We start from the raw sequence: 27,088 nt of genomic DNA on the forward strand, positions 1-27,088 counted from the left end.
TGAATGCCAAGCGTCACGTCTGGAGGAAAACTGGCACCATCCCTACAGTGAAGCGTGGTGGTGGCAGCATCATGCTGTGGGGATGTTTTTCAGCGGCAGGGACTGGGATACTAGTCAGGATCAAGGGGAAAGATTAACGGAGAAAAGTACAGAGATCCTTGATGAAAACCTGCTCCAGAGCGCTCAGGAGCTCACATCTCTGGAGAGACCTAAAATAGCTGTGCATCGGTGCTCCACATCCAACCTGACAGAGCTTGAGATGATCTGCAGAGAACAATGGGAGAAACTTCCCAAATACAGGTGTGCCAAGCTTGTGGCGTCATACCCAAGAAGACTCAAGGCTGTAATTGCTGCCAAAGGTGAGTAAATGGTTTTTACTTAATTTACTTATGTAAATTACTTTTTTTTTTTTTTTTTATACATTTGCAAAAAAATCTCATCCTTTTTTTGCTTTGTCATTATGGGGTAGTGTGTAGATTGAGACATTTAAAAAAATGTTAGAATAAGGCTGTAATGTAACGAAATGTGGAAAAGGACAAGGGGTCTTTTTTACATTTTTTATTTCACCTTTATTTAACCAGGTAGGCTAGTTGAGAACAAGTTCTCATTTACAACTGTGACCTGGCCAAGATAAAGCAAAGCAGTGCGACACACACACAACACAGAGTTACACATGGAATAAACAAGCATACAGTCAATAACACATTAGAAAAAAAGAAAGTCTATATACAGTGTGTGCAAATGGCGTGAGGAGGTAAGGCAATAAATAGGCCATTGTTGCGAAGAAATTACAATTTAGCAAATTAACACTGGAGTGATAGATGTGCAGATGATGATGTGCAAGTAGAAATACTGGTGTGCAAAAGAGCAGAAAAGTAAATAAAAACAATATGGGGATGAGGTAGGTAGATTGGATGGGCTATTTACAGATGGGCTATGCACAGCTACAGCAATCGGTTAGCTGCTCATATAGCTGATGTTTAAAGTTAGTGAGGGAAATATAAGTTTCCAACTTCAGCGATATTTGCAATTCGTTCCAGTCATTGGCAGCAGAGAACTGGAAGGAAAGGCGGCCAAAGTAGGTGTTGGCTTTGGGGATGACCAGTGAGATATACCTGCTGGAGCGCGTGCTACGGGTGGGTGTTGTTATCGTGACCAGTGAGCTGAGATAAGGCGGAGCTTTACCTAGCAAAGACTTATAGATGACCTGGAGCCAGTGGGTCTGGCGACAAATATGTAGCGAGGGCCAGCCGACGAGAGCATACAGGTCGCAGTGGTGGTTGGTATATGGGGCTTTGGTGACAGAACGGATGGCACTGTGATAGACTGCATCCAGTTTGCTGAGTAGAGTGTTGGAGGCTATTTTGTAAATGACATTGCCGAAGTCGCCGATCGGTAGGATAGTCAGTTTTACGAGGGTATGTTTGGCGGCGTGAGTGAAGGAAGCTTTGTTGCGAAATAGGAAGCCGATTCTAGATTTCATTTTGGATTGGAGATGTATAATATGAGTTTGGAAGGAGAGTTTACAGTCTAGCAAGACACCTAGGTATTTGTAGTTGACCACATATTCTACGTCAGAACCGTCCAGAGTAGTGATGCTAGTCGGGCAGGTGGGTGCGGGCAGCGAACGGTTGAATAGCATGCATTTAGTCTTACTAGCGTTTAAGAGCAGTTGGAGTCCACGGAAGGAGTGTTGTATGGCATTGAAGCTCGTTTGGAGGTTTGTTAACACAGTGTCCAAAGAAGGGCCAGATGTATACAGAATGGTGTCGTCTGCATAGAGGTGGATCAGGGAATCACCCGCAGCAAGAGCGACATCGTTGATATATACAGAGTAAGAGTCGGCCCGAGAATTGAACCCTGTGGCACCCCCATAGAGATGGCCAGAGGTCCGGACAACAGGCCCTCCGATTTGTCACACTGAACTCTGTCTGAGAAGGAGTTCGTGAACCAGGCGAGGCAGTAATTTGAGAAACCAAGGCTGTTGAGTCTGCCGATAAGAATACGGTGATTGACATAGTCGAAAGCCTTGGCCAGGTCAATGAAGACGGCTGCACAGTATTGTCTCTTATCGATGGCAGTTATGATATCATTTAGGACCTTGAGCGTGGCTGAGGTGCACCCGTGACCAGCTCGGAAACCGGATTGTACAGCGGAGAAGGTACGGTGGGATTCGAAATGGTCAGTGATCTGTTTATTAACTTGGCTTTCGAAGACTTTAGAAAGGCAGGGCAGGATGGATATATGTCTATAACAGTTTGATAAGCAAGTCCCAGTTTAGGTCACCTAACAGAACGAACTCTGAAGATAGATGGGGGCAATCAATTCACATATGGTGTCTAGGGCACAGCTGGGAGCTGAGGGGGGTCTATAACAGTCGGCAACAGTGAGAGACTTATTTCTGGAGAGATACATTTTTTAAATTAGAAGCTCGAACTGTTTGGGCATAGACCTGGAAAGTATGACAGAACTTTGCAGGCTATCTCTGCTGTAGACTGCAACTCATCCCCCTTTGGCAGTTTTATCTTAACGGAAAATGTTGTAGTTGGGGATGGAAATCTCAGAAATTTGTGGCCTTCCTAAGCCAGGATTCAGACACGGCAAGGACATCAGGGTTGGCGGAGTGTGCTAAAGCAGTGAGTTAAACAAACTTAGGGAGGAGGCTTCTGATGTTAACATGCATGAAACCAAGGCTTTTTCGGTTACAGAAGTCAACAAATGAGAGCGCCTGAGGACACGCAGGGCCTGGGTTAACCTCCACATCACCCGAAGAACAGAGGAGGAGTAGGATGAGGGTACGGCTAAAGGCTATCAAAACTGGTCATCTAGTGCGTCGGGGACAGAGAATAAAAGGAGCAGATTTCTGGGCGTGGTAGGATAGATTCAGGGCATAATGTACAGACAGGGGTATGGTAGGGTGCAGGTACAGTGGAGGTAAACCCAGGCATTGAGTGACGATAAGAGAGATTGCATCTCTGGACGCACTAGTTATGCTGGGTGAGGTCACCACTCAACAGGCATGTTGAGTGGGACTAGGGGCTTCGCAGTAAACTAAAACAATGATAACTATCCTAAACAACAGTATACAAGGCATATTGACATTAGAGAGACAAATAAAGCGAAGCATAAAGCAATCACAGGTGTTGATTGGGAGAGCTAGCTAAGACAACAACGGGTAAGACAACAACTGCTAATCAGCTAAGACAACAACAAGAGGTAAAATGGCGATGAATGTGCAGAGAGGGTCAGTTAACTACACACAGTGCCTGAGTTCGAGGCTGGGGCCGACAAACAAAAAATAAACAAAATGGAGTACCGTGATTAATGAACAGTCCAGCAGGCATCAGTTATGTAGCCAAGTGATCATAGGTTCCAGTGAACAGCAATAGATGAAACAGGGAAGCCGCTGGGTGGCCGTTACCTCACTAGCAAGCGGGAGACACGGCGTTCAAAACAATTAAATGTATAATAAAATTAAAAATTAAAAGTTAGCAGGCCGGGGCTAGTAGAAGCGTTTGCTCCGACGTCCGGCAAAGGCCGGTTGAGGGCACAATGGATGGAGTTACGTCGGCAGACCAGTCCTGCTGGAACGGCGGGGATCCGTGTCGACAAAGGGTCCAGGCCATTTGGAAAAAGAGGTATTGTAGCTGGAATAATTTTGTTTGCTAGCCTGGCTGCGCCTGGCTCGCGGCTAACTGGTGCTAGCTTCGGGACAGGGGCGTTTGCCATTATAAGCACGCGGTAGCAGCTAGCTAGCAGCGATGATCCGATGCAAAGGTCCAGAGCTTACGGCAAGAATCCGGTGGAGTAGTGGATTCTAGTCGTGTTGATGAAGAGTCCCGGAGGCATCAGCTGTGTAGCCGAATGATCACTGAGCAGGCCGGGAGGTGGCCTGGCTCAGAGCTAGCTTCGGGGCTGAGCCACTCGTGGCAGCTAGCTAGCTGTGATGATCAGGAGTAATGGTCCAGGGCTTACGGCAGGAATCCGGCTTTGTAGTGGAGAAAACAGTTCCATACTGGCAGGCTGGCAGGTATTATCCAGGCTAAAAGCGGCTGGTGTCTGTGCAAAAGGTAAAGCCCGATAGCAGTGGCTGACAATGACTAAATAGCTAGTAGCTAATTAGCTTGTTAGCTTCTGATGGTTAGCTTCTGAGGGAGGTTCTGGCTATAGGGTCTAAAAATAGCGGATCCGTATCACATTGGGTGAGGCGGGTTGCCGGAAGGTATATTTAATTTAAAAATGGAAAAGAGATTGAAAATAAATTGAAATGTATACAAAAAAAATACAAAATGTACACGGGAGAACGACAAACCACGTCTGCACTGCTACGCCATCTTGGACTATGAATACGCCATCTTGGGTCTGAATACTTTCCGAATGCACTATATATACTGTATATATAATACACTTGGAGCAAGCATGAACATAGAACAGAATCAATCAGAGGAAAGCAGCTGGTTGGTAATTCATGTAGTTTATATGCCTACATGTATTGAGTTTCAAGTCAAGAAGATCTTCGCCTAGTCCTCAGAAACATTGATTTCTTATACTGGGTGAAACATTATACTGTATGTTTGTAGTGTATGGTCTTCTGCTAGCCTTTATTACTCAACAAGTTGCCTACTACGCGTTATCCCTCACATTGTCATTCTGGACACCATCTTACATTTTACTCCAATGGTTCCCCTGCTGTTTTCTGGTGTTCGCAGTCAGACTTGACACAAAATTGCAAGTTGAAATGGTGCCTCTTTATTTAAAGCTGCCTAAAGCACATTTTATTGGGCTACGGCCCAATATTTCACTAAGCCATAGCATTTCATTTAGAGATGCACTCTAGATAAGAGTAATAATCTCTCTGTGATGGATGGCCCAGCCCCATCCCTGGGATTGTGGTATGTACACACTGCACTTTTCATGGCAGGATGATAAAGCCAACATAGGCAGGTGTGTTTGGTTAAGATGTACTTGTCAAGTGGGGTGACACGCATGTCTATATTCATTCAAATGAACTCTCTTATCTGCACCTACATGCAGCCACTCAGGAGACAAAGCAGAGCCCATGTTCTTGTGATTTACCTCTTTACAGTACACCCTCTTTCCCCTCCACCCACAGACACCCACAAACCTCACAGGTGAGAGGGAGGAGGTGTTTGAACCCCATGGAATGCCATTGGCCAGGGCCTCCTTTTCTCCTTTAATTGTAGGGGAGCAAAACCAACCAGATATTTACATTGCAGAGATTTGGGGGCGTGAATCATAAAGACATAATTTCAACCCTCTACATCCTCCTAGTTTTAATGAATTACTGCAAATTACTATATGCTTAGGCTTCACTCCTCTAACCAAAAACTTGATTTGTAGAGCAATTTAGCATTTTCAGCATTAACAAACTCTCCAAATTTAGAAAACTGAATCAAGTGCCTATATACTGTGCCTACATGAGTATCACACGGATATGTTTTACGGTTTTTCAAAAAGATACATTCTTCTTCCATGGTTTGGACTTTTTTCTGGTTATGAACAAAGTCTGTGTAATCTACCGTGTACGTAGGGCAGGAACAACTTGTTTGACACATCAAAGATAAGGCGCGTGCTCCTGAAACATTTAGTTTCCACAGCAACAGAGGAGGAGCTTGAACTTTCACCTGTGATTGTGGCGGATGTAGTAGACCAACAAGGAAGTTAGCTAGTTTGGGCTGGTACAGCTAGCTAGCAGGCTGTAAAATAACGAAATTAAGCTCCAATAAATCATTTTCAAATGTGTTATTTATGAAATATGTCCAACAACAATCGAGTGGATTTACAGGATGGCAACATGTCACAAGATTTGAGAAAATGACGAGGTACAGTAGTGAGGAAGCTTGTTTCGCTAGCTTGCCAACATCAGCTGTTCAATCTAATGAACGTCTAGTAAATCAATACTACTACTTTGCAACGTTATTATTGTATAATAACCGGTGGTGTGTCACAATATGACAAACGCAACAGAACTGAAGAACATGTTTTTTGTTTTGTTGTTGCTGTATATCAAGAGTTATCCAACCCTTTTCCTGTAAAGCTGCCCTCCTGTTTGTTTACGCTTCAACCCAGTTATTAATCCGCTAACGTTAGCTAATTATTAGAATTAGCTAGGTGTGCTAGTTTAGGGTTGAGCGAAGCCCTAAAGGACGTTAGCTCTCGAGGAACAGGTTTGGAGAGCCCTGCTACATAGTTATTCAGCTTACTTCAGCCAAGCTGGAAATGGTGATTGATGTCAGCAGTTTAGCTTGTTAACTAGCTAGCCTGCTTAGCTTCAATCATAGCTAGCTAGCTAACTAGCACATCTGTAGTAGATAAGTTATCTAGTCAACCTGCAACGACCTCTTACAATGTGTAACTCTTATCTCCCATTTTGCTTTCAGATGACTTGCCTTACAGTGGCCTGGACATTTGTGATATGTTAACGTTAATCACAAAAGACAAGTGTGTAAGATGGACTGAGGGAATTAGTTAGCTGCAGACTTTTGAGATGTTACTAGCTGTACATGTAAATATATGACCAAAAAGCACTGTAAGTTATCTACACCTACATATCACTAATCAACATGGACAACATGGCCCTACAAATAAGTTGGTAATATTTGCATGCTCTGTCATCACTTTTTAAGGTCAATTCACCTGCACATACATTTGAATGACTAACCACACATAAACAGAGCTGATCATGTCACTAGCAAAGCAGTCACAAACGTGGTTCCCAACTCATGTCCAAGCCACTGTTCTCCAAGCAACTGACCTACAAGCTAAGGGTAAGCATGGCACCAACGACGCCTACGCTATCATCCAGCTGGGCAAAGAGAAGTACTCGACATCTGTGGCAGAGAAAACACTCAACCCAGCGTGGAGAGAAGAAGCCTCCTTTGAACTGCCTGGTCTGCTTCTGGAGGGCAATCCAGAAATCTATGAATTATGCCTTATCGTGATGCACAGGTCCCTGGTGGGGATGGATAAATTCCTGGGCCAGAGTACCATCAATCTCAATGATATTTTTGATAACAAGGAGCGAAGGAGAACAGAGTAAGTATCACCAACTAATCAAACTAAATCATGTTTTTCCCTTTCAAGGAAGTTTCAGAACAAAAGTACACAGGGTGTCTGCGGATCCTTAAAAAGTCTTACACTTCAATGAATTTATCTGATTTAAAGGCCTTGAGTCTTAAAATGTCTTTCTGTTTCAAGAGTCTTAAATGTGACAGAACTGGCTACAGTGTTTCCGTTATTGTTGCGCTGCTGCTTAATTGTTGCCCCCGTGGTGAGAAATAAAAACAACTGAACATCAAATAATACTCGAGGCACACGTTCAAGATGTTAGAGGTATCCACCTCTGTGCGCCATTTCAGATGAACTAGCTAACTTTTTTATGTCTTACTTTGCACTGCAAAAAGTCAGTCTAGGCATAGAAACTAAATGACTTGGTAATAGGAAATGCATTTATTTCTATGACAGAATTAAAAAGCAATTTTGGACAGACCAATGTAGATCTTTTCCAATACATGCAACTTAAAGGTTTCATATCACGAAATTATGATTTGAAATATTTTGGACATCAGAGCAGTCTGGAGGGAATACTATTTGAGTCAGAAAATTATATGTATATGATGGTAAGATATACAAAACCTCGCAGAGAGCCTATCCAACTGACAATCTCTTCGGGGAAAAAAGAAAAGAGAGAACTATTGGAACCAGGACTTAAAAATAACTGATATTGGCACAAGATGAAGGGAATGTTGGAACATAAGTAATGAAATTGCAGTTAACGAAAGTTTGCGCTTAATCCAGTATAAACGAATGTATTATACAAGAGACAAATTCACAAATTCTGCAGCACCACCGCAGAGTCATGTCTTAAGTGTAAAACTAGCAATGACTCAATAATCTATGCCTTCTGGGAATGCTATAAAACAAATGTTATGGGCAGAGTTACAATGTTGGCTGTCAGAAGTATTACAATGTACATTTCATTTGAATCCGTCTGTCTGCATTTTTATTTCAAGACATGGCACATGAGGGTGCGGTGAGATACCCAATGGGCTGGACGATCCTTTTCTCGTCAATCATCTTGGAGACAATGATACTTAACAGGAAATCAACCGATCCTCCATCGTTAAGACAATGGAAAGGTCAAATGGTTTATTATCTAAATGTTAAAAGTAGGTGGGTGACAAAATGGTGCACTTTGAGGCCATGTGCCGGGTAGTAATGTGGGTGCTAGAGATGGGGGTCTGGGCAGGTGGGTCTGGGTAGGTGGGTATGAGCAGGTGGGTCTGGGCAGGTGTGATGTCATTGATGTTTGTGTGCATCTGTATGCTGCTGTCTTTTTATGTGTATGTTTTGTATTGTTAAAAAAAAAAAAGAAGCCCTCCCGCTTAGCTACCTTGGTTTGAAGGATAGCCATTTGATACCTGATTCACTGAATGAGAGAAGGACCTTATTGAGCTGACTCAGGTGTTTGAACAAGTGCTGGATCAAAAACCTGCACACCCAGTGGCGTAGCTCTCCAGATCAAATCAGAATCAAATCAAATTCTATTTGTCACATGCGCTGAATACAACCGGTGTAGACCTTACAGTGAAATGCTTACTTACAAGCCCTTAACCAACAATGCGGTTTTAAGAAAATAAGAAAATAGAGCCATCTTCATGGAGAGTTGTCACTGTTTTATACAGTAACAGTGCTGTATATTTTACTTTAAGACATTTTTGTGGTATTGAGTATCATTACAGCTAGTATTGGTATCGAAGCCAAAATTCTAAACGCTTAAGAGTTTGTGATCTAGCTAATGATTAACCCATTGGGGTAGCCTAAACAAATGCAGATGAGCCACCCCATCCTTCAGTCATCTATAGCCTAGCCACTATGCTACAAATTCGTTAAGCTACAGGAGAATGCGCGTTGCTAAAATAGCACACCTGCCTGATAATATGAGCCATGTAGGCTATAGCCTTTGGGGAAGGAACCAGCCCTGAAAATATAACTTTTTCCCAACCTGGGCTCGTTTCTGGAGGGAAATATTAGCAGGTGTGTGGCGTGCACAGACCTCAAAATTGGTATTAAATTGCATTCCAAGTGGCATTAAAGGTCTTAAAAAGTCTTAAATTCAATTTCATGGACCCTGCAGATACCCTGAGTACAGTACAACTTTATAACTGTTAAATAGGAAATTTGTCTTCTGCTCTGCTCTCAGCCCCACACTCACAAACACACTGGCCACAAAGAATCCCTAGTCACATTGAACAGTGCTAGGCCTTTGGTTCCCTAGTTCTCTGTTTGATGTTTCAGGAACAGCAAAGAGTAGGAAAGAGGGTGGATTTGCAGAACTGTCTCGTTCATGTCGTGTGGCTAAACTGCAGAAATAACATTGAACATATTCTTATTTCGGATTACGATTCAGAGAGTAGGGTCGACTAGCCTAGAGCACCTGATGTTGTGGGAAAAACACATACACGGAGAGTATGTGGTCAGCTTTCCACATGTTTTTATGCGGGCATAATTGTACGAATAAAGATTCTTCAATTCAAAACCACCTCCATTTCGCCACTTTAGCCTAGGCCCAAAGTTTGGGCCCCAAACAGAGGTTTCCAGTACATCTGTCTTGTTGTGACATAGGCTACGCCATTGTGTTCGTTGAAAAATGGGCTTTGTTGATAATGAATCAAGAGGTTAGTCTTTTGAGAATAGGCTGCCATTCATGGCGTGATTGAGTTGACTTGGGTGCAGTCTTTGTAGTTGGTGAACTAGTCCAGCGAGAACAGCAGTGAACAGGCTATCAGATTATTTCTGTGTCTTGTCACAGCGTAGGTGCTAATACAGCAAACTGTTCCACCTCAATTCCAGTAATCACACAATGAACAAATGTCCTTGCTTATTCTTGCCTTATACTGGAATTGAGATGGTAAACTGGCATTTACAGACATGGCATCGGCTGAATGTTGTGGTGTGTCCCTTTGGGTATTAGCGTATGTTAAATGAATGTGGTGGAGCTGGCCAGACATGTCTTGTTACTAATTCTGATTCAAATGATAATAGTTTTTCCAGTGGTGTGAATGTATGGAGAAAACACCACACCAGCTCCACCCAATCCAGGCCGCTACATAAAGTTATTTTTGGCCGTGTAGAATTACCATTGCACAAATTGTTGTAGTTAGCTAGGCCTACATGATGAGTAGCCTAAGCCTACGTTCTGCTCAGAGGAACAGGAACGTAATTAGGAGGATCTGGTGTCAATTAGCCATCAGTACATTTCATCATGCAAACACATGACCACACTTCCTCTTTACCCGCTAGTTGGGGCGAATTGCGATATGTCATAATCAACTGTTGATGGTTGTATTTATTTAAGGTGCCAGAGCTGATGCACCTCCAGGGTTTTGCAGTTATTCAAGTACAGAGCTGTTGTGGAGATGTCAATGGACTGGAATTTAGTCATCAACACAACTGACTTGCATAGAACGAGCCAGAGGCCTAAGCCTACTCTTGTGCTACCATATCCATATACTGGAGCAGTTCCAGGTTTGCTAGCTAGCTGTGTCCGTTCGCTGTGTTTTCAAGCAGACGCATGGGGAGGAGAGTCCATCTTGACATCGGAGTAGGCAGCCCCTAATTATCGCACACCTGTGTTTGTTGATTGTGAGGAGTTTCCCAGCGGTCTGGGTAGAGTGGGAGTATTGTGGTTCCAGGCAGAGGGAGGTTTATCTTGGCCTTGACATCCATGTGAAGTACAGGGCAGCCCCCCTCTCAGCAGAATGCTGTGTGGCTCTTAGATCATGCTCTGGAGGACAGAGACCACTACTATGGGAATTAGGCTAGCTCGACCAAGAGAGGCCCATGCCATGGCGGTTCTTTGGCCACTCGGTCTGAGGACAGTTTAGGGCAAAAAATATCATCCCTGTCCACCTTCTGTCCACTTTTCCCATGACAGAAGTAGGCTAAAGCTTGGACAGTCAGAGGTTGTGCTCATTAAGGAATTGTGGAATTTGCCAGAACACCTGTGCTGTTTGAGAGGTGGTTTAAATGTTGACTTTGTATTTTGAGTGAGGTTTCTTCTTAGTTCTACATTTCTGCAATCAACATACCCTTGGTTTGTATGAACTAGGCATAGGCTACGGAGAAGCCATCATTCTCATTAGCATGTATGAGTTGCGTGGTTGTCTTGCACCGTTGCCTTTGTCATTTCCCAATTGCTTGTCATAGCAGTTCTGAACAAAGGCCAGATTTGTGCAAATGTCACCCCTTTTTCTCACAGCGAAGGCATCAATCGTATTACTTCCAGCAGGCGAAGCAAAGAGGTTAAACAAACAGGAGCAGAATGGCCTCGACGAACAATATTATTCAACATTCTTCTCGAGATTCAGACCATCACAGTTTGCAGGGAATTATGTTTATCCCTCATATCAAATCACGTTTTATTTGTCACATGCGCCGAAAACAGCAGCTGTAGAGCTTACAGTGAAATGCTTACTTACAAGCCCTTAACCAACAATGCTTTAAGAAGTTTTAAGAAAAGTAAGTGTTAAATAGAAAATAAAATTAACAAATAATTAAACAGCAGCTGTAAAATAACAATAGCGTGGCTATATACAGGGGGTACCGGTACAGAGTCAATGTGCGGGGGCACCGGTTAGTCGAGGTAATTGAGGTAATATGTACATGTAGATGGAGTTAAAGTGACTGCATAGATAATAAACAGAGTAGCACCACCGTAAAAGAGGGGGCTGGGTAGCCTCTAATATGCATTCTCAGGGAGGTGAAAAGCTTCCAATGACGGATTTATTTGAAGTGAAAAGTGAGAGTGAAATTGGGGAGTTCCACCACAGACATTTTACCCGAGTCACTTTTTTAATACATAATGGTTGTGGCTGTTCCACAGGGAAATGTGTCGGACACTGAAACTGTTTTTGGTCCCCACTCTACTAATTTCTTCAAAATGAAGCAGCTCCATTCAGTTACATTACCGTTCAAATGTTTGGGATCACTTAGAAATGTCTTTATTTTTTAAAGAAAGCACTACTCCAAGTTTATCATTTTAAAAGGCTAATTGATCATTAGAAAACCCTTTTGCAATTATGTTAGCACAGCTGAAAACTGTTCTGATTAAAGAAGCAATTAAACTGTCCTTCTTTAGACTAGTTGAGTATCTGGAGCATCAGAATTTGTGGGTTCGATTACAGGCTCAAAATGGCCAGAAACAAATAACTTCCTTCTGAAACTCCTCAGTCTATTTTTGTTCTGAGAAATGAACGCTATGCCATGCGAGAAATTGCCAAGACGCCTCACAGGTCCTCAACTGGCAGCTTCATTAAATAGTACCCACAAAACACCAGTCTCAACGTCAACAGCAACTCCGGGATGCTGGCCTTCTAGGCAGAATTGCAAAGAAAAAGCCATATCTCAGACTGGCCAATAAAAATAAAAGATTTAGATGGACAAAAGAACACACACTGGACAGAGGAACTCTGCCTAGAAGGCCAGCATCCCGGAGTCACCTCTTCACTGTTGACGTTGAGACTGATGTTTTGCGGGTACTATTTAATGAAGCTGCCAGTTGAGGACTTGTGAGGCATCTGTTTCTCATACTAGACACTCTAATGTACTTGTCCTCTTGCTCAGTTGTGCACCTGGGCCTCCCACTCCTCTTTCTATTCTGGTTAGAGCCAGTTTGCACTGTTCTGTGAAGGGAGTAGTACTCAGCGTTGTACGAGATCTTGAGTTTCTTGGCAATTTCTCGCATGGCATAGCCTTCATTTCTCAGAACAAGAATAGACTGACGAGTTTCAGAAGAAAGTTCTTTGTTTCCAGACGTTTTGAGCCTGTAATCGAACCCACAAATGCTGACGCTCCAGATACTCAACTAGTCTAAAGAAGGCCAGTTTTATTGCTTCTTTAATCAGAACAACCGTTTTCAGCTGTGCTAACATAATTGCAAAAGGGTTTTCTATTGATCAATTAGCCTTTTAAAATGATAAACTTGGATTAGCTAACACAACGTGCCATTGGAACACAGGACTGATGGTTGCTGATAATGGGCCTCTGTACGCCTATGTAGATATTCCATAAAAAAATCAGCCGTTTCCAGCTACAATAGTAATTTACAACATTAACAATGTCTACACTGTATTTCTGATCAATTTGATGTTATTTTAATTAATGGACAAAAAAAATAGCTTTTCTTTCAAAAACAAGGACATTTCTAAGTGACCTCAAACTTTTGAATAGTAGTGTATGTACTCTCAGATTTCTGTATTGTTCCTTTAACGATAGTTTTCACCTCCAAATGGATGCAGCATATCACCTTGAAGAAAATGTCAAAGCCTAGAATTTAGATGCATTAAATAATAGACCTATATTTTCCACCAATTTTTTTTTTTACCACTTTACACCAATATTGGAAAACATACATTTTAGTATTCATTTAAAAATGAATACATTGCCATGACAAACGTAAAATGAATTCAGAATAAAAACATACATTTCTTTTTAACTTGTTGAAAATGATCTGTTTTAGCACCCAACAATGGCACCGGAGGTTTTCTTTCATCCTTGAATCTTATATTCCTGTGTTCATTTAAATGTGCCACATACACAATTTACAGATGGCTAATAATCATCCCTTCTTTTAGCTGGTACTCCTTGGACTCCAGGCCAGGGAAGAAGAGGAAGGAGAGAGGGAAGATCCAGGTCGGCATTCAGTTCATGAGGAACAACATGACGGCCAGCATGTTTGACCTCTCCGTAAAGGACAAGCCCCGCTCGCCCTTCACCAAACTCAAGGACAAGATGAAGGGGCGCAGGCACGACGGTGGTCTCTCCGACACCACCTCAGCCATCCTGCCCCGCTCCGCCATGTGTGACTCGGAGACCCTTCGCCAACCCAGTGCATCTGACCATCAGCCCCAGCCAGAGCCCAAGATCAAGAGACACCTACTGGCCGGCTCCCATACACTCTCTGCAGCCCGCTCTATGTCTGACCTCATTGGCACTCACTTCCGCCCCAAGCTGGACTCCAGAAACTCCATGGAACAGCTGGGTAAGGACAGCAGCTTCCTCTAGTATTAGGCCTATTTTAGTATTTACTTGTATTAGCCTACCTGTACCATCTTTCTTTGTCTGTGATTAGTATTGTTTCCATGAATGTTTCAGGTAAATTGTTTGTGTTTCACAGAGAAAGGGAGTGGTGCCGCCCCTCACCGGCGCTCCCAGGGCGAGGTGCCAGGCTACCAGGACAGCGAGGGGCACGGTGATCCTTTTACTCATATCAGCGACGGCCTGCCGCAGAAGTACGCCACCCTCCCACGCAACCGCAACCCGTTCGAGGGGGAGCAGGGCCAGCTGTGGGACCGAGGGGAGAAAAAGGAGAAGAAGGAGAAGGTCAGCTTGCTGGAACGTGTGACCGGGAAGAAGGAGGGACGCAAGACCAACAACGGGGGGCGTTCGGGCAGCTCTGGGGACCTGCGCTCAAGCAACCCCTTCAGCAGCGACTCTCAGGGCGACACCCAACCAACCAACCCCTTCCTCTCACACTACAAAGGAAGGTAAAGCTTTTCACGTCCACACCACCATGTTTTGTATCCAAGCCAGGGTCATGTTCATTAATAAGCACCAAACGGAAGAATACAAACTGAAACGGGTAGGGACTACCTCCAATAAGAAACGTTAATTTTCCCCAAAAAATTACAACTCTTTCAATTGTGTGCCCTAATGAACACAACCCAGATGCACATGTATTGCACAGTATTCCTGATTTTGTTAGAAGACTTACAAAGCTGAATGGATTTTGCGGTCAGTTAGCTAACGTTTGGTCACCTGGCTTATTCAGGACTTGCTAGGTAGCTAATACAATTAGACCTTCCACTACAAAACATTGCAACATGCTTTCAGAAAACGAACACAGTTTAACTGAATCGGTACCTTTCGAAGCAGTTTCACCGAACCAATCATATCAAGTTCCTGTGTTGCACTTATAGTTTGTCTAATTTCAGTTTTTGTGACAAACATGCAGGTATAGCGTAGAGAATCGTACCACCTAAACCGCTCTGAAATGTATTTTTCATAACCGAAAGTATTGTATTTTCAGCTGTTTGAAGCTGGTGTACAAAACCGAAAGTAAAAAATGCAAAAACTAAACTTAAGAACTCGAAGCATAGAAATAGTGCACATAGAACAGATCTAATGCGTCTTAGACTTGCTTTCAATGAGTGACAGATCTATAACTCACATTTCTATGTGATTTTGGTAGGGTCGCCCAAAAAGTTACATATTGCAGCTTTTAACAGCTGCCACCATACACTACCTCTGTGGTCATTTAGGTTGAAGGGAGATGATACATGGTGGTTAAAAATAATTGTGGGCAGGTTATTGGTAATATAACCCTCAGCCACAGGTAAATATGATTTGATGTGTTTTGATGATTTTGTAATTCAGTGTACATGGATGTTTTGCAGCGATAAAACTCCCACCACTAATGGAGACATCCGAAAGGCAAGAGAGAACCACGGAAAGAAAAATGTAAGAGATCATACCTTGTACACTTTTTGTGAACTAATCTCAAAGAAAATGAAGGGGGGGGAGACAAGAAGGGGAAAAAAACAAAAAGCATAGTCCTAGTTTTTTGGGGGACTTGTTCTGAGATTCAGAACACCACTGGCTTTTAATTGAGTAGCTCTCCCAGATCTCACTTGACATTGCAGCTGGTGATGTTGGTCTCTGAACTGCTCTCTGTTCCGTCTTTGACAGTTCATTATGAGTGTCATTAAACTAATGAACAGCTGAAAACAGCGGTCATCATCTGATCGGCTCATCATTTGAAACAGTGTGAAGTTTTGGTCTCTAAGGTCAGGTGAAGTACTATTATATCGTACTGGTACCATAATTGGAGCTCTTTTTTGAGGGGGAGAAATCTGTATTTGTCATTGGTTTGATGGGGGGGGTTGTTTGCCACCTTAGTTTTGTCACCCCCCCACCCCCACCCAAAGACAAGTAAGAAAAAAACGCTTTCATGGTGCTTAATTCTAGTAGTCGCTGGCCATTACACTGCAGAATTAGTATTAACATGGTAAGAGAGCAGCGTCCAAAGTGATGTTGAAATGAGAAACGGATGCTGATAATGGCTTTCCTCACCTCTCGTTGTGGGTGTTGAGGAGTTGTCTTAACCACATGTGCCCCTCCATACTCTGCACGAGCAGAAATGAACTGGCAGTTCCATTTCCTCTCCTTTTCAGGCCCTAGCTAATTAACCAGTGAGGGAGGAGGGGAGGATAGTGAGAGATTTTCAAGAACGGAGCTTTTAAATTCTCAAAGCAGAGCTCATTAGAAGCAGTAATGAGACAACTGGAGAAGGCCAAGTGTGCTCGCCTTATCTCCTCCTCACCACTGATCGCGGAAAAATTGTCAGTACTTTGGTAGTTCATGGTCATTTCCAGGCCTCTGTCACCAGCCACTACAGCTCCCGGCTGTGTAGCTTTATATCGTGTCTGGGGCTTTTTGGCATGTGTGTAATGGACACAATTGCTCGTACAGTATAATGAAACTGAGCTGGTAACTTGATTCATGTTAGGAAAGTCTCTCAGCGGAATTGGTTGTCGTTATGACTTATCAGCTCTTCATTTTCTCCGGTAGCGCAAAAGGCCTATTTCTCAGTATATTTTCACTTTGTCTCCAAAAACATATTCACTTCCCCAGTTGATAGTTGATACACCCCCACTAACAACACCTGTTTTACTCTGACTGAAAACGTGAGGCATTTGCTTAGCTACTTTTTAACTTTGGCTGCCCGGGAAACGACAACAAAACAACTTGAAGCGTAGCTACGATCGACCGCAGCACACCTAGCATGTCCACATACCATTGAAAACAATGGAAATAACAGTGCTGGCATGTTTAGTGTGATCCCCGCCTTAGTCCTCTTTTGTTTGGACATAAACTCTAGGGATCCTCACATTTTAGTTTCTTTGTTTCTCATTCTACGAAGAGTTACAGTATACAGTGAATATGGTCCGGCACTTGATCTTCACATCGTAGACACCGCACAGCGATGGCAGCTTGGTTTGGGCACAGGGATGGGGAAGGGGACTAAGTGTAGTGTTTTAAACAAGTTGATGGCTTTGCTGCTGTGTCTGCCTGGCGGAACCATGTCCATTGTTGAAGCGATAACATGGTACCTCATTAAAAAAAAAGAGGCTTTACAGCTCCTCTCGTCCCTCCATAACGGGATCGGCACAGACTGCGATGCACCCGGTCCTCTAAAGAACAAACTCAACCAAAATAGTTGGGTTGCATCTTTCTGTTCTTGTTCATTAGTCTGACCTTTTTATTCCGGAAATATGCACTCTGTCGTTTCCAGGCAGCTTCCACATTTTTTTTGTCTTAATTACTGTTCACTGCGTGGTTTCATTTGAATGTGATGCTCTTGTCTGACAGCTGGTCAAGGTCTCTGTCTAGGTTGGCTTGGGAGGAGGAAATGTGCTTTAAGATTTAAAGAGGTAATGGGGGTTGAAAGCTTTTTTTATTTTCTAGAACTGATACTAAAACAACACATTAGATTCCCTGCCACAGGATTCCTGGTTGTTCGAGCCATCTATGAGTTTCTATTGAACACTATTGAACACTTGATCAGATCAAACACCTGAAGTGAAATGCAATGGCAGCAACAGTGCTAACAAACCTGTGGGAGTGACGTCTTATCACAGCCTCTCAATTAGTCCTGATTGCCACCAGGTTATGCGAGCTGAACACGTGCGGCCGTGACGTAGTTTGTGTCGTTTTTCTAACACCTTTAATTTGGCAGTTAGTCTGTCTGCCGTAATACGAGGGATTCCCTGGCCTAGCCCACCTTCTGTCTTTCTTTAGATCATCTTAAGCACTAATTTACCTTTTGCTTAGTTTTTTTCTATTCCTACCATCTGTACTGTATACTACTCATTGGAAACAACTGTCTCGGGAATTGTCTCGTATCTCAAGACGCGTTTGAAGAAACACACTTTTTTTTGTAAATGGCGCCATCAATGTTGAAGTCGTCACAATGTCTGTGGTTTGCACCCGCAGGAGACAATGCAGACGAGCGTGGCTTCCTATAGCAACTTATCTTTCGACGAGGTGGTGCAGGAGCTCATCAAGCAGAAGGGGGTGGTGAAAAAGAAGGACGCGCATATCCGTGAACTGGAAGACTACATTGATAACCTGCTGGTGCGCGTTATGGAGGAGACGCCGAGCATCCTACGGACACCCTACGAGCCCAAGAGGAAAGCGGGGAAAATCTCCAAAAAGAACTAGTGTCAAGGTAGAGTTAGGGTCCCAACGATATGCTCTTGTTTCAGTGAGGGCCCATCCTAGCCATTGAGAAATGTATTGTGGGTATAGAGCAAAAATGAAGAGAAGGGGATTGACCCATGCCAAATCACCATTTTTATTTTTATTTTTTAATAGGTTTTGCATGCTTTGATTTGAGTTTACACCCGTTTCCCCAAAAAWTTTATTGGGAAGTGAAGTACACCCGACTACCTAAATATCTGACATTTTGACTTGCATTTTAACAAACCCCATGGCTTTCCCATAGTTATAGAAATACTAACCTGTGAATCAGTTGCTGTATAGTGATCCATTCATCCTTTTTAGTATTATACCTCTTGCTCCGTTCTTTGCATTGACATTCCTTTGTTTTTCCTATTTAGCCGAATTGAAAGAATGTGAAATGACACCTTGGCAGAGCCCAGTGGGATAAGAAACAAACTAGTGGGGTTATGCCATGCGTGACAGTTTCTCCAAGGTGTACAAGTTTTCCCAATAGTGTACACAATAGACCTGTGCACTTTCACACACATATAACATGGGGAAAAACACAGACAGCTTCTGAGGCGATTGTGTGCACATGGAACCACCATCAAGCTAGATTTGCGTTTTAACACTAAGGCCATACAAATGTAATTAAATGTTTAACAGATGGCCCACTTCACTTTAAAAAAACAACATAAAAATAAATAAATAAGATTAAGTCCTACTGAAAAAATTGCATGTTTCGATCAAAATAATGCCCCCCCCCCCAAGAGGCTAAAATCACTTGATTAGGTCGCTAGGTGTTGAACTAAGGTTGCTGTAGTATTTTAAAGGGATTATCTAGTACTTTTGTATACTTTAGCTAGTAATTCTAAAAGTAGCACTCGCAAGCCAAAAGTGGTCCCCGAAAATGGCCTACTGTGTCTCTCGCTCTGCTGTGGGTGCTTCATGTGCATCTTGCTAGCTGTCATTCATATGGCGAGGTGCTAAAGTACATTTGTTGAACTCGTGCTGCTAGGGGGCTAGCCCACGTGGGGGGAAATGGTGTAGCACAGTATAGAGAAAAACTAGGGATTTCATGGCTAATTGAGGAAAGACAGTAATTCTGCTTATAGGTTATGCATGTATAAACTACTCATTGACACATCCATCCCAAAGTGGGAGGTTTATAAAAATACCGGAGCACGTCTTTAATAAAAGGGGCTACTTATTTTTCGTTTGTTTCGGCTTGCTCGCCTCACTTAAAAATAAATCTGTTAAATGTTTAATATGTATGGCCTTAGTATTAAAATGTACCAAACACTGAGTGTTAACTTATCACACTTGTGTAAAAAAAAAAGAAAGAAGAAAAGGACATAGTTTATTGAATAGGGTTTGATGTGCTAATTTGAATAGAGCTCTAATGACTGTTTACACTTCAGACCAAGACGCAGGATCATCACACAAACTCTCCACTCAGCCAATCGGCCCTTTACACGCCTCTTACTGTAGGCAAGGATTGTGTTGATATACTGGAGGTGTGAATACAATGTTATCGCCTGTCTGTGACATTGATCTGAGCCTTTTGGCATTAGGATGGTTTGGACCTATCTCTTGACATTTGCCATCTTTGTACAAAATTATATTATTTAAAGTTACTCTTATGAGGGTAGGTACTAAGCACTACTGAATTCTTACTCAAGGCATTGCATATCCAAACACAGATCTGAAAACAATGTGACCTTCCAGTGAAAACAAAAAAAAATAGGTAAACACTGTATTCTCTCTGGTCAATTTGATGATATAGAATGTCTCGGCATCGTGCTGGTGCAGAATGTGATTGAGTGTAGGCAACTAAAGACACCGCTATTGAAGCCTCCTCAGTATTTACACCAAAGTGAATTCATTCAAAGAGCTGCCATTGTCCATCATATCAACTCTGAAGTCATTGCTTTTGGGATTGTTATTTCAGTTTTTTTTTATCATAAGCTAGGTTTCCATCCAATTAGCGCCAGATTTTCATTTGAATATTCAAAAATGTGCATAAAAACAATACGCGTGTTTTCCCACCAGAGATGTTTCCATCAAATTMACTTGTTGCGGATAAATGGCTCTGCGTGACGACGTAATGCACATAACACATTTGGCGGTTAAATTCCCATGTACCGAATAAAAGTWAAATGGGTTTCCATCGCATTTTCAACTCCACTGATAGTTTTCTCACKAAAAAATMGTGTGTTTTTACACCGAGTGTGCCCACTCTGGTTTTGGAACATGCACTCTAGCCAACCGATCCAGTGTGGCTACAGCCTACATCAGGGATGGGCAACTTTGATTGCGATCAAAACATTTGTGGCTCCCCTCTTGACAGCGGAGATAAATTTGTGCGGTTCTACACATTTTGCCATGGGGTGTAGAGAAAATGTTGCAGTTTAAAAGCAAGTTTGCTGCAATTCTACACATTTTGCCATGGGGCGGAGAGAAATGTTTGCAGTTTTTAATATGATATGAGTGAGACTAATTAAATCAATGGGGACCCCCGGCCAGTAATTTGACCATGATAAGTTTGCCAAGTTAGCTGGCCGCTAAATTATCTAATCAACTTTTTTGTTGTTGCTGACATTGACTATCAGTGACTGACATAACAAGAGAGAAACTGATGCACAACCAAGTTGCACAACCAAGTTGCACCTTGTATTCTACTAGTCTAACTCGCAACAGTAAATTGAGACCCCGACTGAGTTCCTAAAACGTTTTATCGAAAGTTGCCCGTCCCTGGCCTACAGGAGATTATGGACGAAATCATGTCACCAGAATGTCACCCTCGCTATTTATTAAAAAGGAGCATCAAACTCATCACCTTGCACTTTCACCACCCTGTGAAGTTCCTCGTAACTTATTTCATCTGTAGCCTAATAAACTGCATGCTTTCCCGACAAGTCATAGTGGGAGGACCACACATGCCATCGCGTGACTCCCAAGTTTACCTCGGTATGATGGTTATTATATCAGTATTTGCGCATAAGCGTTTCCTCCGACATTTCTCGCATAATTAATTTAACCGACAAAAAGATCCCACCTTGTCTTAGGTGTTTTGTCGACATTTGAAAAGTTTACCGACAAATGTTCTATTTCCATCAAGCCTGTCGTGACATTTTATTTTATCCAACATGTAATTAACTCGCATTAAAAGGTTGGATGGAAACCTGGTTACTGACCCGTGATGACTGTATTTGTCTTTAGGACCAAGCGTATTGTATGACCTTTATTTACAGTCAATGTAGGCCCATACATTGTACAAAAATAAGTATAAACCATTGGTCAAGTAGTTCTAGCTTTACTTTACTGGTACTGGTAAGTGCAATAATCATAATTTATRGACATGTTTCATTTTCAATTGGTGTCCATCTACAAATTCTCTACATTTAAAAAAAATCATTATATTGTGTACTAAAGTCGAACATGTCTGAATGACATCCGTTCTACACTTGTCATTGTTTGTCTACAGAGGAAAAAATGATTCCATTAGGTACAAGTGGTTCAGTTTGTAGATTTACTGATTCCTGTTTGAGTTATTTGAAGGAAGTAGAACCAAGGTGCGTAGCTACATAGTAATGCATTTGCTGGCTGACTTTGTTTATTAGGTCAAATGTTAGCCGTAGCACTTTGATCCATCAATGAGCAGTGTAATTYCTWTCCAGAAAGGTTATTGGTAATATTTTACTAGTAATACACTGTACGAGCTTAACACATCTACAAATCAAACTATCAGTACATATTTTAACAAGGGCCTATGTTAACCTGTTGTAAAAAATATATATATATATATATATAAACATTTGACATTTTGTATGTTTTGCTAAATAATTTGTCATACAGTCTTCATACTGTCCAAAGCATGGCCAAATATATAGTTTTATGAGATATGTTACCATAAATAGTTCTATGACAGCATAACAAACAGTATCAGCTTGTCAAAAAAACAGACCGCTCTCATTTTAAGTTTGTCTCCATGGCATTTTGCTTCAATAACAACACTGTTATGACAAAAATATTTGTTCTACACACCTTACACAAATTCTGCTATGACCTTTATGATTAAGTATCAGTGTACAGTACCAGGCAAAAGTTTGGACACCTACTCAGGGTTTTTCTTTATTTTATCTTTGTAATAGTGAAGACATAACTATGAAGTAACACATATGGAATCATGTAGTAACCAAAAAAGTGTTAAATCAAAATATATGTTATATTTTAGATTCTTCAAAGTAGCCACCCTTTGACTTGATGACAGCTTTGCACACTCTTGGCATTCTCTCAACCAGCTTCATGAGGTAGTCACCTGAAATGCATTTAAATTAACAGGTGTGCCTTGTTAAAAGTTAATTTGTGGAATTTCTTTCCTTAATGTTTTTGAGCCAATTTAGTTGTGTTGTGACAAGGTAGGGGTGGTATACAGAAGATAGCCCTATTTGGTAAAAGACCAAGTCCATATTATGGCAAGAACAGCTCAAATAAGCGAAGAGAAACTACAGTCCATCATTACTTTAAGACATGAAGCTCAGTCAATCCGGAACATTTCAAGAACTTTGAAAATMTCTTCAAGTGCAGTCGCAAAAACCATCAAGCACTATAATGAAACTGGCTCTCATGAGGACCGCCACAGGAAAGGAAGACCCAGAGTTACCTCTGCTGCAGAGGATAAGTTCATTAGAGTTAACTGCACCTCAGATTGCAGCCTAAGAAATGCCACAGAGTTCAAGTAACAGACACATCTCAACATCAACTGTTCAGAGGAGACTGCGTGAATCAGGCCTTCATGGTCAAATTGTTGCAAAGAAACCACTACTAAAGGACACCAATAAGAKGAAGAGCTTGCTTGGGCCAAGAAACACGAGCAATGGACATTAGACCGGTGGAAATCTTCCCTTTGGTCTGATGAGTCCAAATTTGAGATTTTTGGTTCCAACCGCCTTGTCTTTGTGAGACGCGGAGTGGGTGAACGGATGATCTCTGCATGTGTGGTTCCTACGTGAAGCATGGAGGAGGAGGTGTTATGGTGTGGGGGTGCTTTGCTGGTGACACTCAGTGATTTATTTAGAATTCAAGTCACACTTAACCAGCATGGCTACCACAGCATTCTGCGGCGATACGCCATCCCATCTGGTTTGCACTTTTTTGTTTTTCAGCAGGACAGTGACCCAACACACCTCCAGGCTGTGTAAGGCTATTTCACCAAGAAGGAGAGTGATGGAGTGCTGCATCAGATGACCTGGCCTCCACAATCACATGACCTCAACCCAATTGAGATGGTTTGGGATGAGTCGAACCGCAGAGTGAAGGAAAAGCAGCCAACAAGTGCTCAGCATATGTGGGAACTCCTGCAAGACTGTTGGAAAAGCATTCCTCATGAAGCTGGTTGAGAGAATGCCAAGAGTGTGCAAAGCGGTCATCAAGGCAAAAGGCAAAGGGTGGCTACTTTGAAGAATCTGAAGTATTTTCTTATTTGTTTAACACTTTTTTTGGTTACTACATGATTCCAAATGTGTTATTTCATAGTTTTGATGTCTTCTCTATTGTTCTACAATGTAGAAAATAGTAAAAAATAAAGGAAAAACCCTGGAATGAGTAGGTGTCCAAACTTTTGACTGGTACTGTATGTGTTAAGCATGAAGTCTCCCGCTGTGTATGGTGTCATATTTCTGAGTCTACCATTAATGAGTGCGACTTGAACTTTCTTAAAACAGTTGTAATGCTTTGTGAAAAGGTTACTTCACGTAGTTATTACTTACTTATCACTGTAAGTAGGTAAAACGTATTACTGTGTTACCAAAACTTTTCCCCTCTATGAGTTTACTTGCTTTCATGGAGCTAATGTCAGTGATGACAAACATGTCTCACCTAATTGGCGGAAAGGTTACGTTCGTCACTTTTTTTTTGTTCTTTTTCTTTTTTGTACAATGTTGGGCCATCTATAGTGTTATATGGTATTTTAGATTAATAGGACTGTTACTCAAAGTTGTGCACTTACTAAGTGTATGGTGACCCCTGTTGTGAACTATGGATACCTCAGAAGTCTAAACCAGTGACAACGCTGAGATGAAGTCACACATATTTTAAACCAACTTTGTTTCTTTTTCCTGTCTTTCTTTTGTTTACTTAAAAAAAAAAAAAACGATGGTCCATTTTTACATTCTAATTTCTATATTGTATACTTGTATGGGTAAAGTAGGGTCAAATATGGTGAAGTAACTGAATGACCAGATATCAAGTCAGGATACAGTCTGATTTCCTAACTGTTTGGATGATAGCACTTTGGAATGTAGATTGTATCTCATTGCTGTTTTTTTTTTGTTTTTTTGTAACAAAAACCMTTTACTGCAAATCCTCCCAATCCAATCACAATTAACTAGAACATAGAGAATTCAATGGTATTCCATAAAATGCCAAAGGTGCTTTTAATAAAGCTTGTCCTAGCGAACATCAATGAGACACTGTTTTTTTTTGTGTCTATTGTGTACAAATTGTTAACCTCTATTACATTTTAGTTTTTTTGTTCGAAATAATTTATTTATTCTTGTTAATCTTTACCTAAATCATCCTACATTGAATGTCATGTAGGCTCTAAAGTGTGCTTTCATTCATTATACTGATATAATTAGGTTATTATTATTTCTGCTTTTTATGTTTTTAAAATATGAGGTTTATCCAGACAAAATACTCAGCTTCTGTTTTCACTATAATTCCCCCCAAAATGTATAGAGAGCTTTTACATTTATGTCCATGTCCTCCGTGGAGCTTTAGCATTGACTAAATCCTCTGAAGTTGTAATGTGGCGCAGAATTTCTGAGGTGACAGTGGCTATGACCAAATTGAAATCTCCAGGAAGAGAAAGCATAATTGAGACCACTTATATATCAACACAATGCCTTCATTGTGTTGATATACAGCTAATATTCTAACACTTTCTCCATGAGTTACTTCCATAGCACAACATTGGTGTACTTTTTACTTAGTGAATCATTATCGCACTGCAGTTAGCTTTCATATCAAATTGCATGTCAATCGTCTTTGCTTTGTGCAATTTGGACACTTTCTGTTTAGAGAGCCATCACCACAGTGGCTCATATTATAGCACATTTTGAGAAAGAAAAGAACAGTATTTGATCAAAGTCCAGATTGATTGTACAATAAAACAGGCAGGAATGTCTCCAAACGCCTATTCTCTATATGGTGGCAGTGTTACTATACTTTTCCGTATACGTTTTCACAAGACTAGCTTTTTTATTTACTTTATTCAAATTGTTTAGATGTCGGGATGGGTGGGCGTATGGGGTTGATTAGAAAACTGTTTGATTGTGATACTGAGAAAATATGAATATGGTGTATATGTTGGTATACAAGGTATTATTTTGGGAACAACAATGCAGATTATGTAAAAAGCAAAGGATGGCACTGCTTGATATGACTACTTCAAATGCGTTCAGTGTATGTATTTATTGGCCATCTCTCTCACACACACTGTCCTCCCCAAAAGCTTATTATTTTGGCATGTGGCATGGATTTACTTACATTTCCATTCTTAATGTATTAGGAATTGTCAGTGATCCATTGGATAACAAAATRGGAAGGCACAAACCAGATTGTATTGCTCTTTTCAAATAAATACACTGTACTTATTAAATAAAATACCTGTTTTGGTTTTAATGGATTTATTCATGCTTTATTTTCATGATTATATATTAGACAATGTGTTTTTTTCTGAACAAATCATATGGATGAGTGCATACATTTGAATCCCCATAGTCCATTGAATAAAGTAATTTCCCTTCATTCCCTTTCTGTATTAATAGTCCTATACACATTTCAGTATACAATGCAGTACTCCGATTTCATGATTAGAACTGTATTTGTGTTGAGTGTCATGTCCAGCTTTGTTTGCTTACCGTTTGTGGCTCCTTTTTGTTCAGGAGAAATTCCCATGCCTTCCCAGAAAAAAACCTGAGTGGCGTCGTTAGACAATTGTGAGTGGCAAGGCTGCTCGTTAAACCTCCCCCCTAATTTGCTTATGTGTATAAGAAGTGTATGTGAAATGTTTCAGGACAATCYACACTTGTGTTGTTTACGGCCTGGTGCTTTTGTGGCCGGGTTTTCACTCTACCTCTCCAAATAGCAGGTTAAAACATGACCCCTCTTCTGTCACKCCGGCCAGCACCCAAAGGCAGTAGGCTACATCCCAGCTCAAACAGCTGTCAGGTTAAACCAAYGACTACACTTTTAATGTTCAATAGAACTGTTTGCTCTCAATAGAACTAAGTACAAGGCAGATGAAGGAACCTATTCATTCAAACTGATTACCAGGTTTTTAGGGTAAAACATTTTATAAAAATATTGCGCTGTGTGATTGTYTGTTTTAATTGTGGTACTCAACAAGATGTTTATTTTTGTCAAACAAAGAAAATGATTAGCATGCCGATTCATGGAATGAGGGTTTGACATGCTCACCTACTGGTGTTTTAACAATAAGAACAGTCCTAATTTGGTATAGTATGTTTCATATCACGTAATCATCGGTGAGTGAAAATGTCACTACAAACGATTTAAGTGTGTAATTGGGACGGTATGTTATAGGTGTAATTAGATCTCTTGAGGAGCTAATTGAAACACTCACTGCCACCAATGCATGTTCATCAACTGATAGAGTTTCGCATAGCCCAGGCTTTGGATGGCACGTGTCACCTGCCTGGACACCTTCAAAGATGAAAGCACATTAGGTCATTCTATTAGTGTAGATTACGTTGCTGTA

At 41.4% G+C, this 27,088-nt stretch overlaps 1 protein-coding gene across 1 annotated transcript; it reads left to right on the forward strand.

Annotated features, from left to right (window-relative positions):
- The first annotated feature begins 5,661 nt into the window (after positions 1 to 5,661).
- Positions 5,662 to 25,993, forward strand: LOC111951955 (rab11 family-interacting protein 2). Its single transcript, XM_023970328.3, has 6 exons — positions 5,662 to 5,843; positions 6,402 to 7,056; positions 13,656 to 14,062; positions 14,198 to 14,567; positions 15,477 to 15,540; positions 18,076 to 25,993. Exons 2-6 carry the CDS (start codon positions 6,704 to 6,706, stop codon positions 18,301 to 18,303), a joined length of 1,422 nt encoding a protein of 473 aa, XP_023826096.1. The 5' UTR covers positions 5,662 to 5,843; positions 6,402 to 6,703; the 3' UTR covers positions 18,304 to 25,993.
- The last annotated feature ends 1,095 nt before the right edge of the window (positions 25,994 to 27,088 follow it).

Source organism: Salvelinus sp. IW2-2015, linkage group LG25 (assembly GCF_002910315.2).
Source record: "Salvelinus sp. IW2-2015 linkage group LG25, ASM291031v2, whole genome shotgun sequence".
NCBI classification, from domain to species: domain Eukaryota; kingdom Metazoa; phylum Chordata; class Actinopteri; order Salmoniformes; family Salmonidae; genus Salvelinus; species Salvelinus sp. IW2-2015.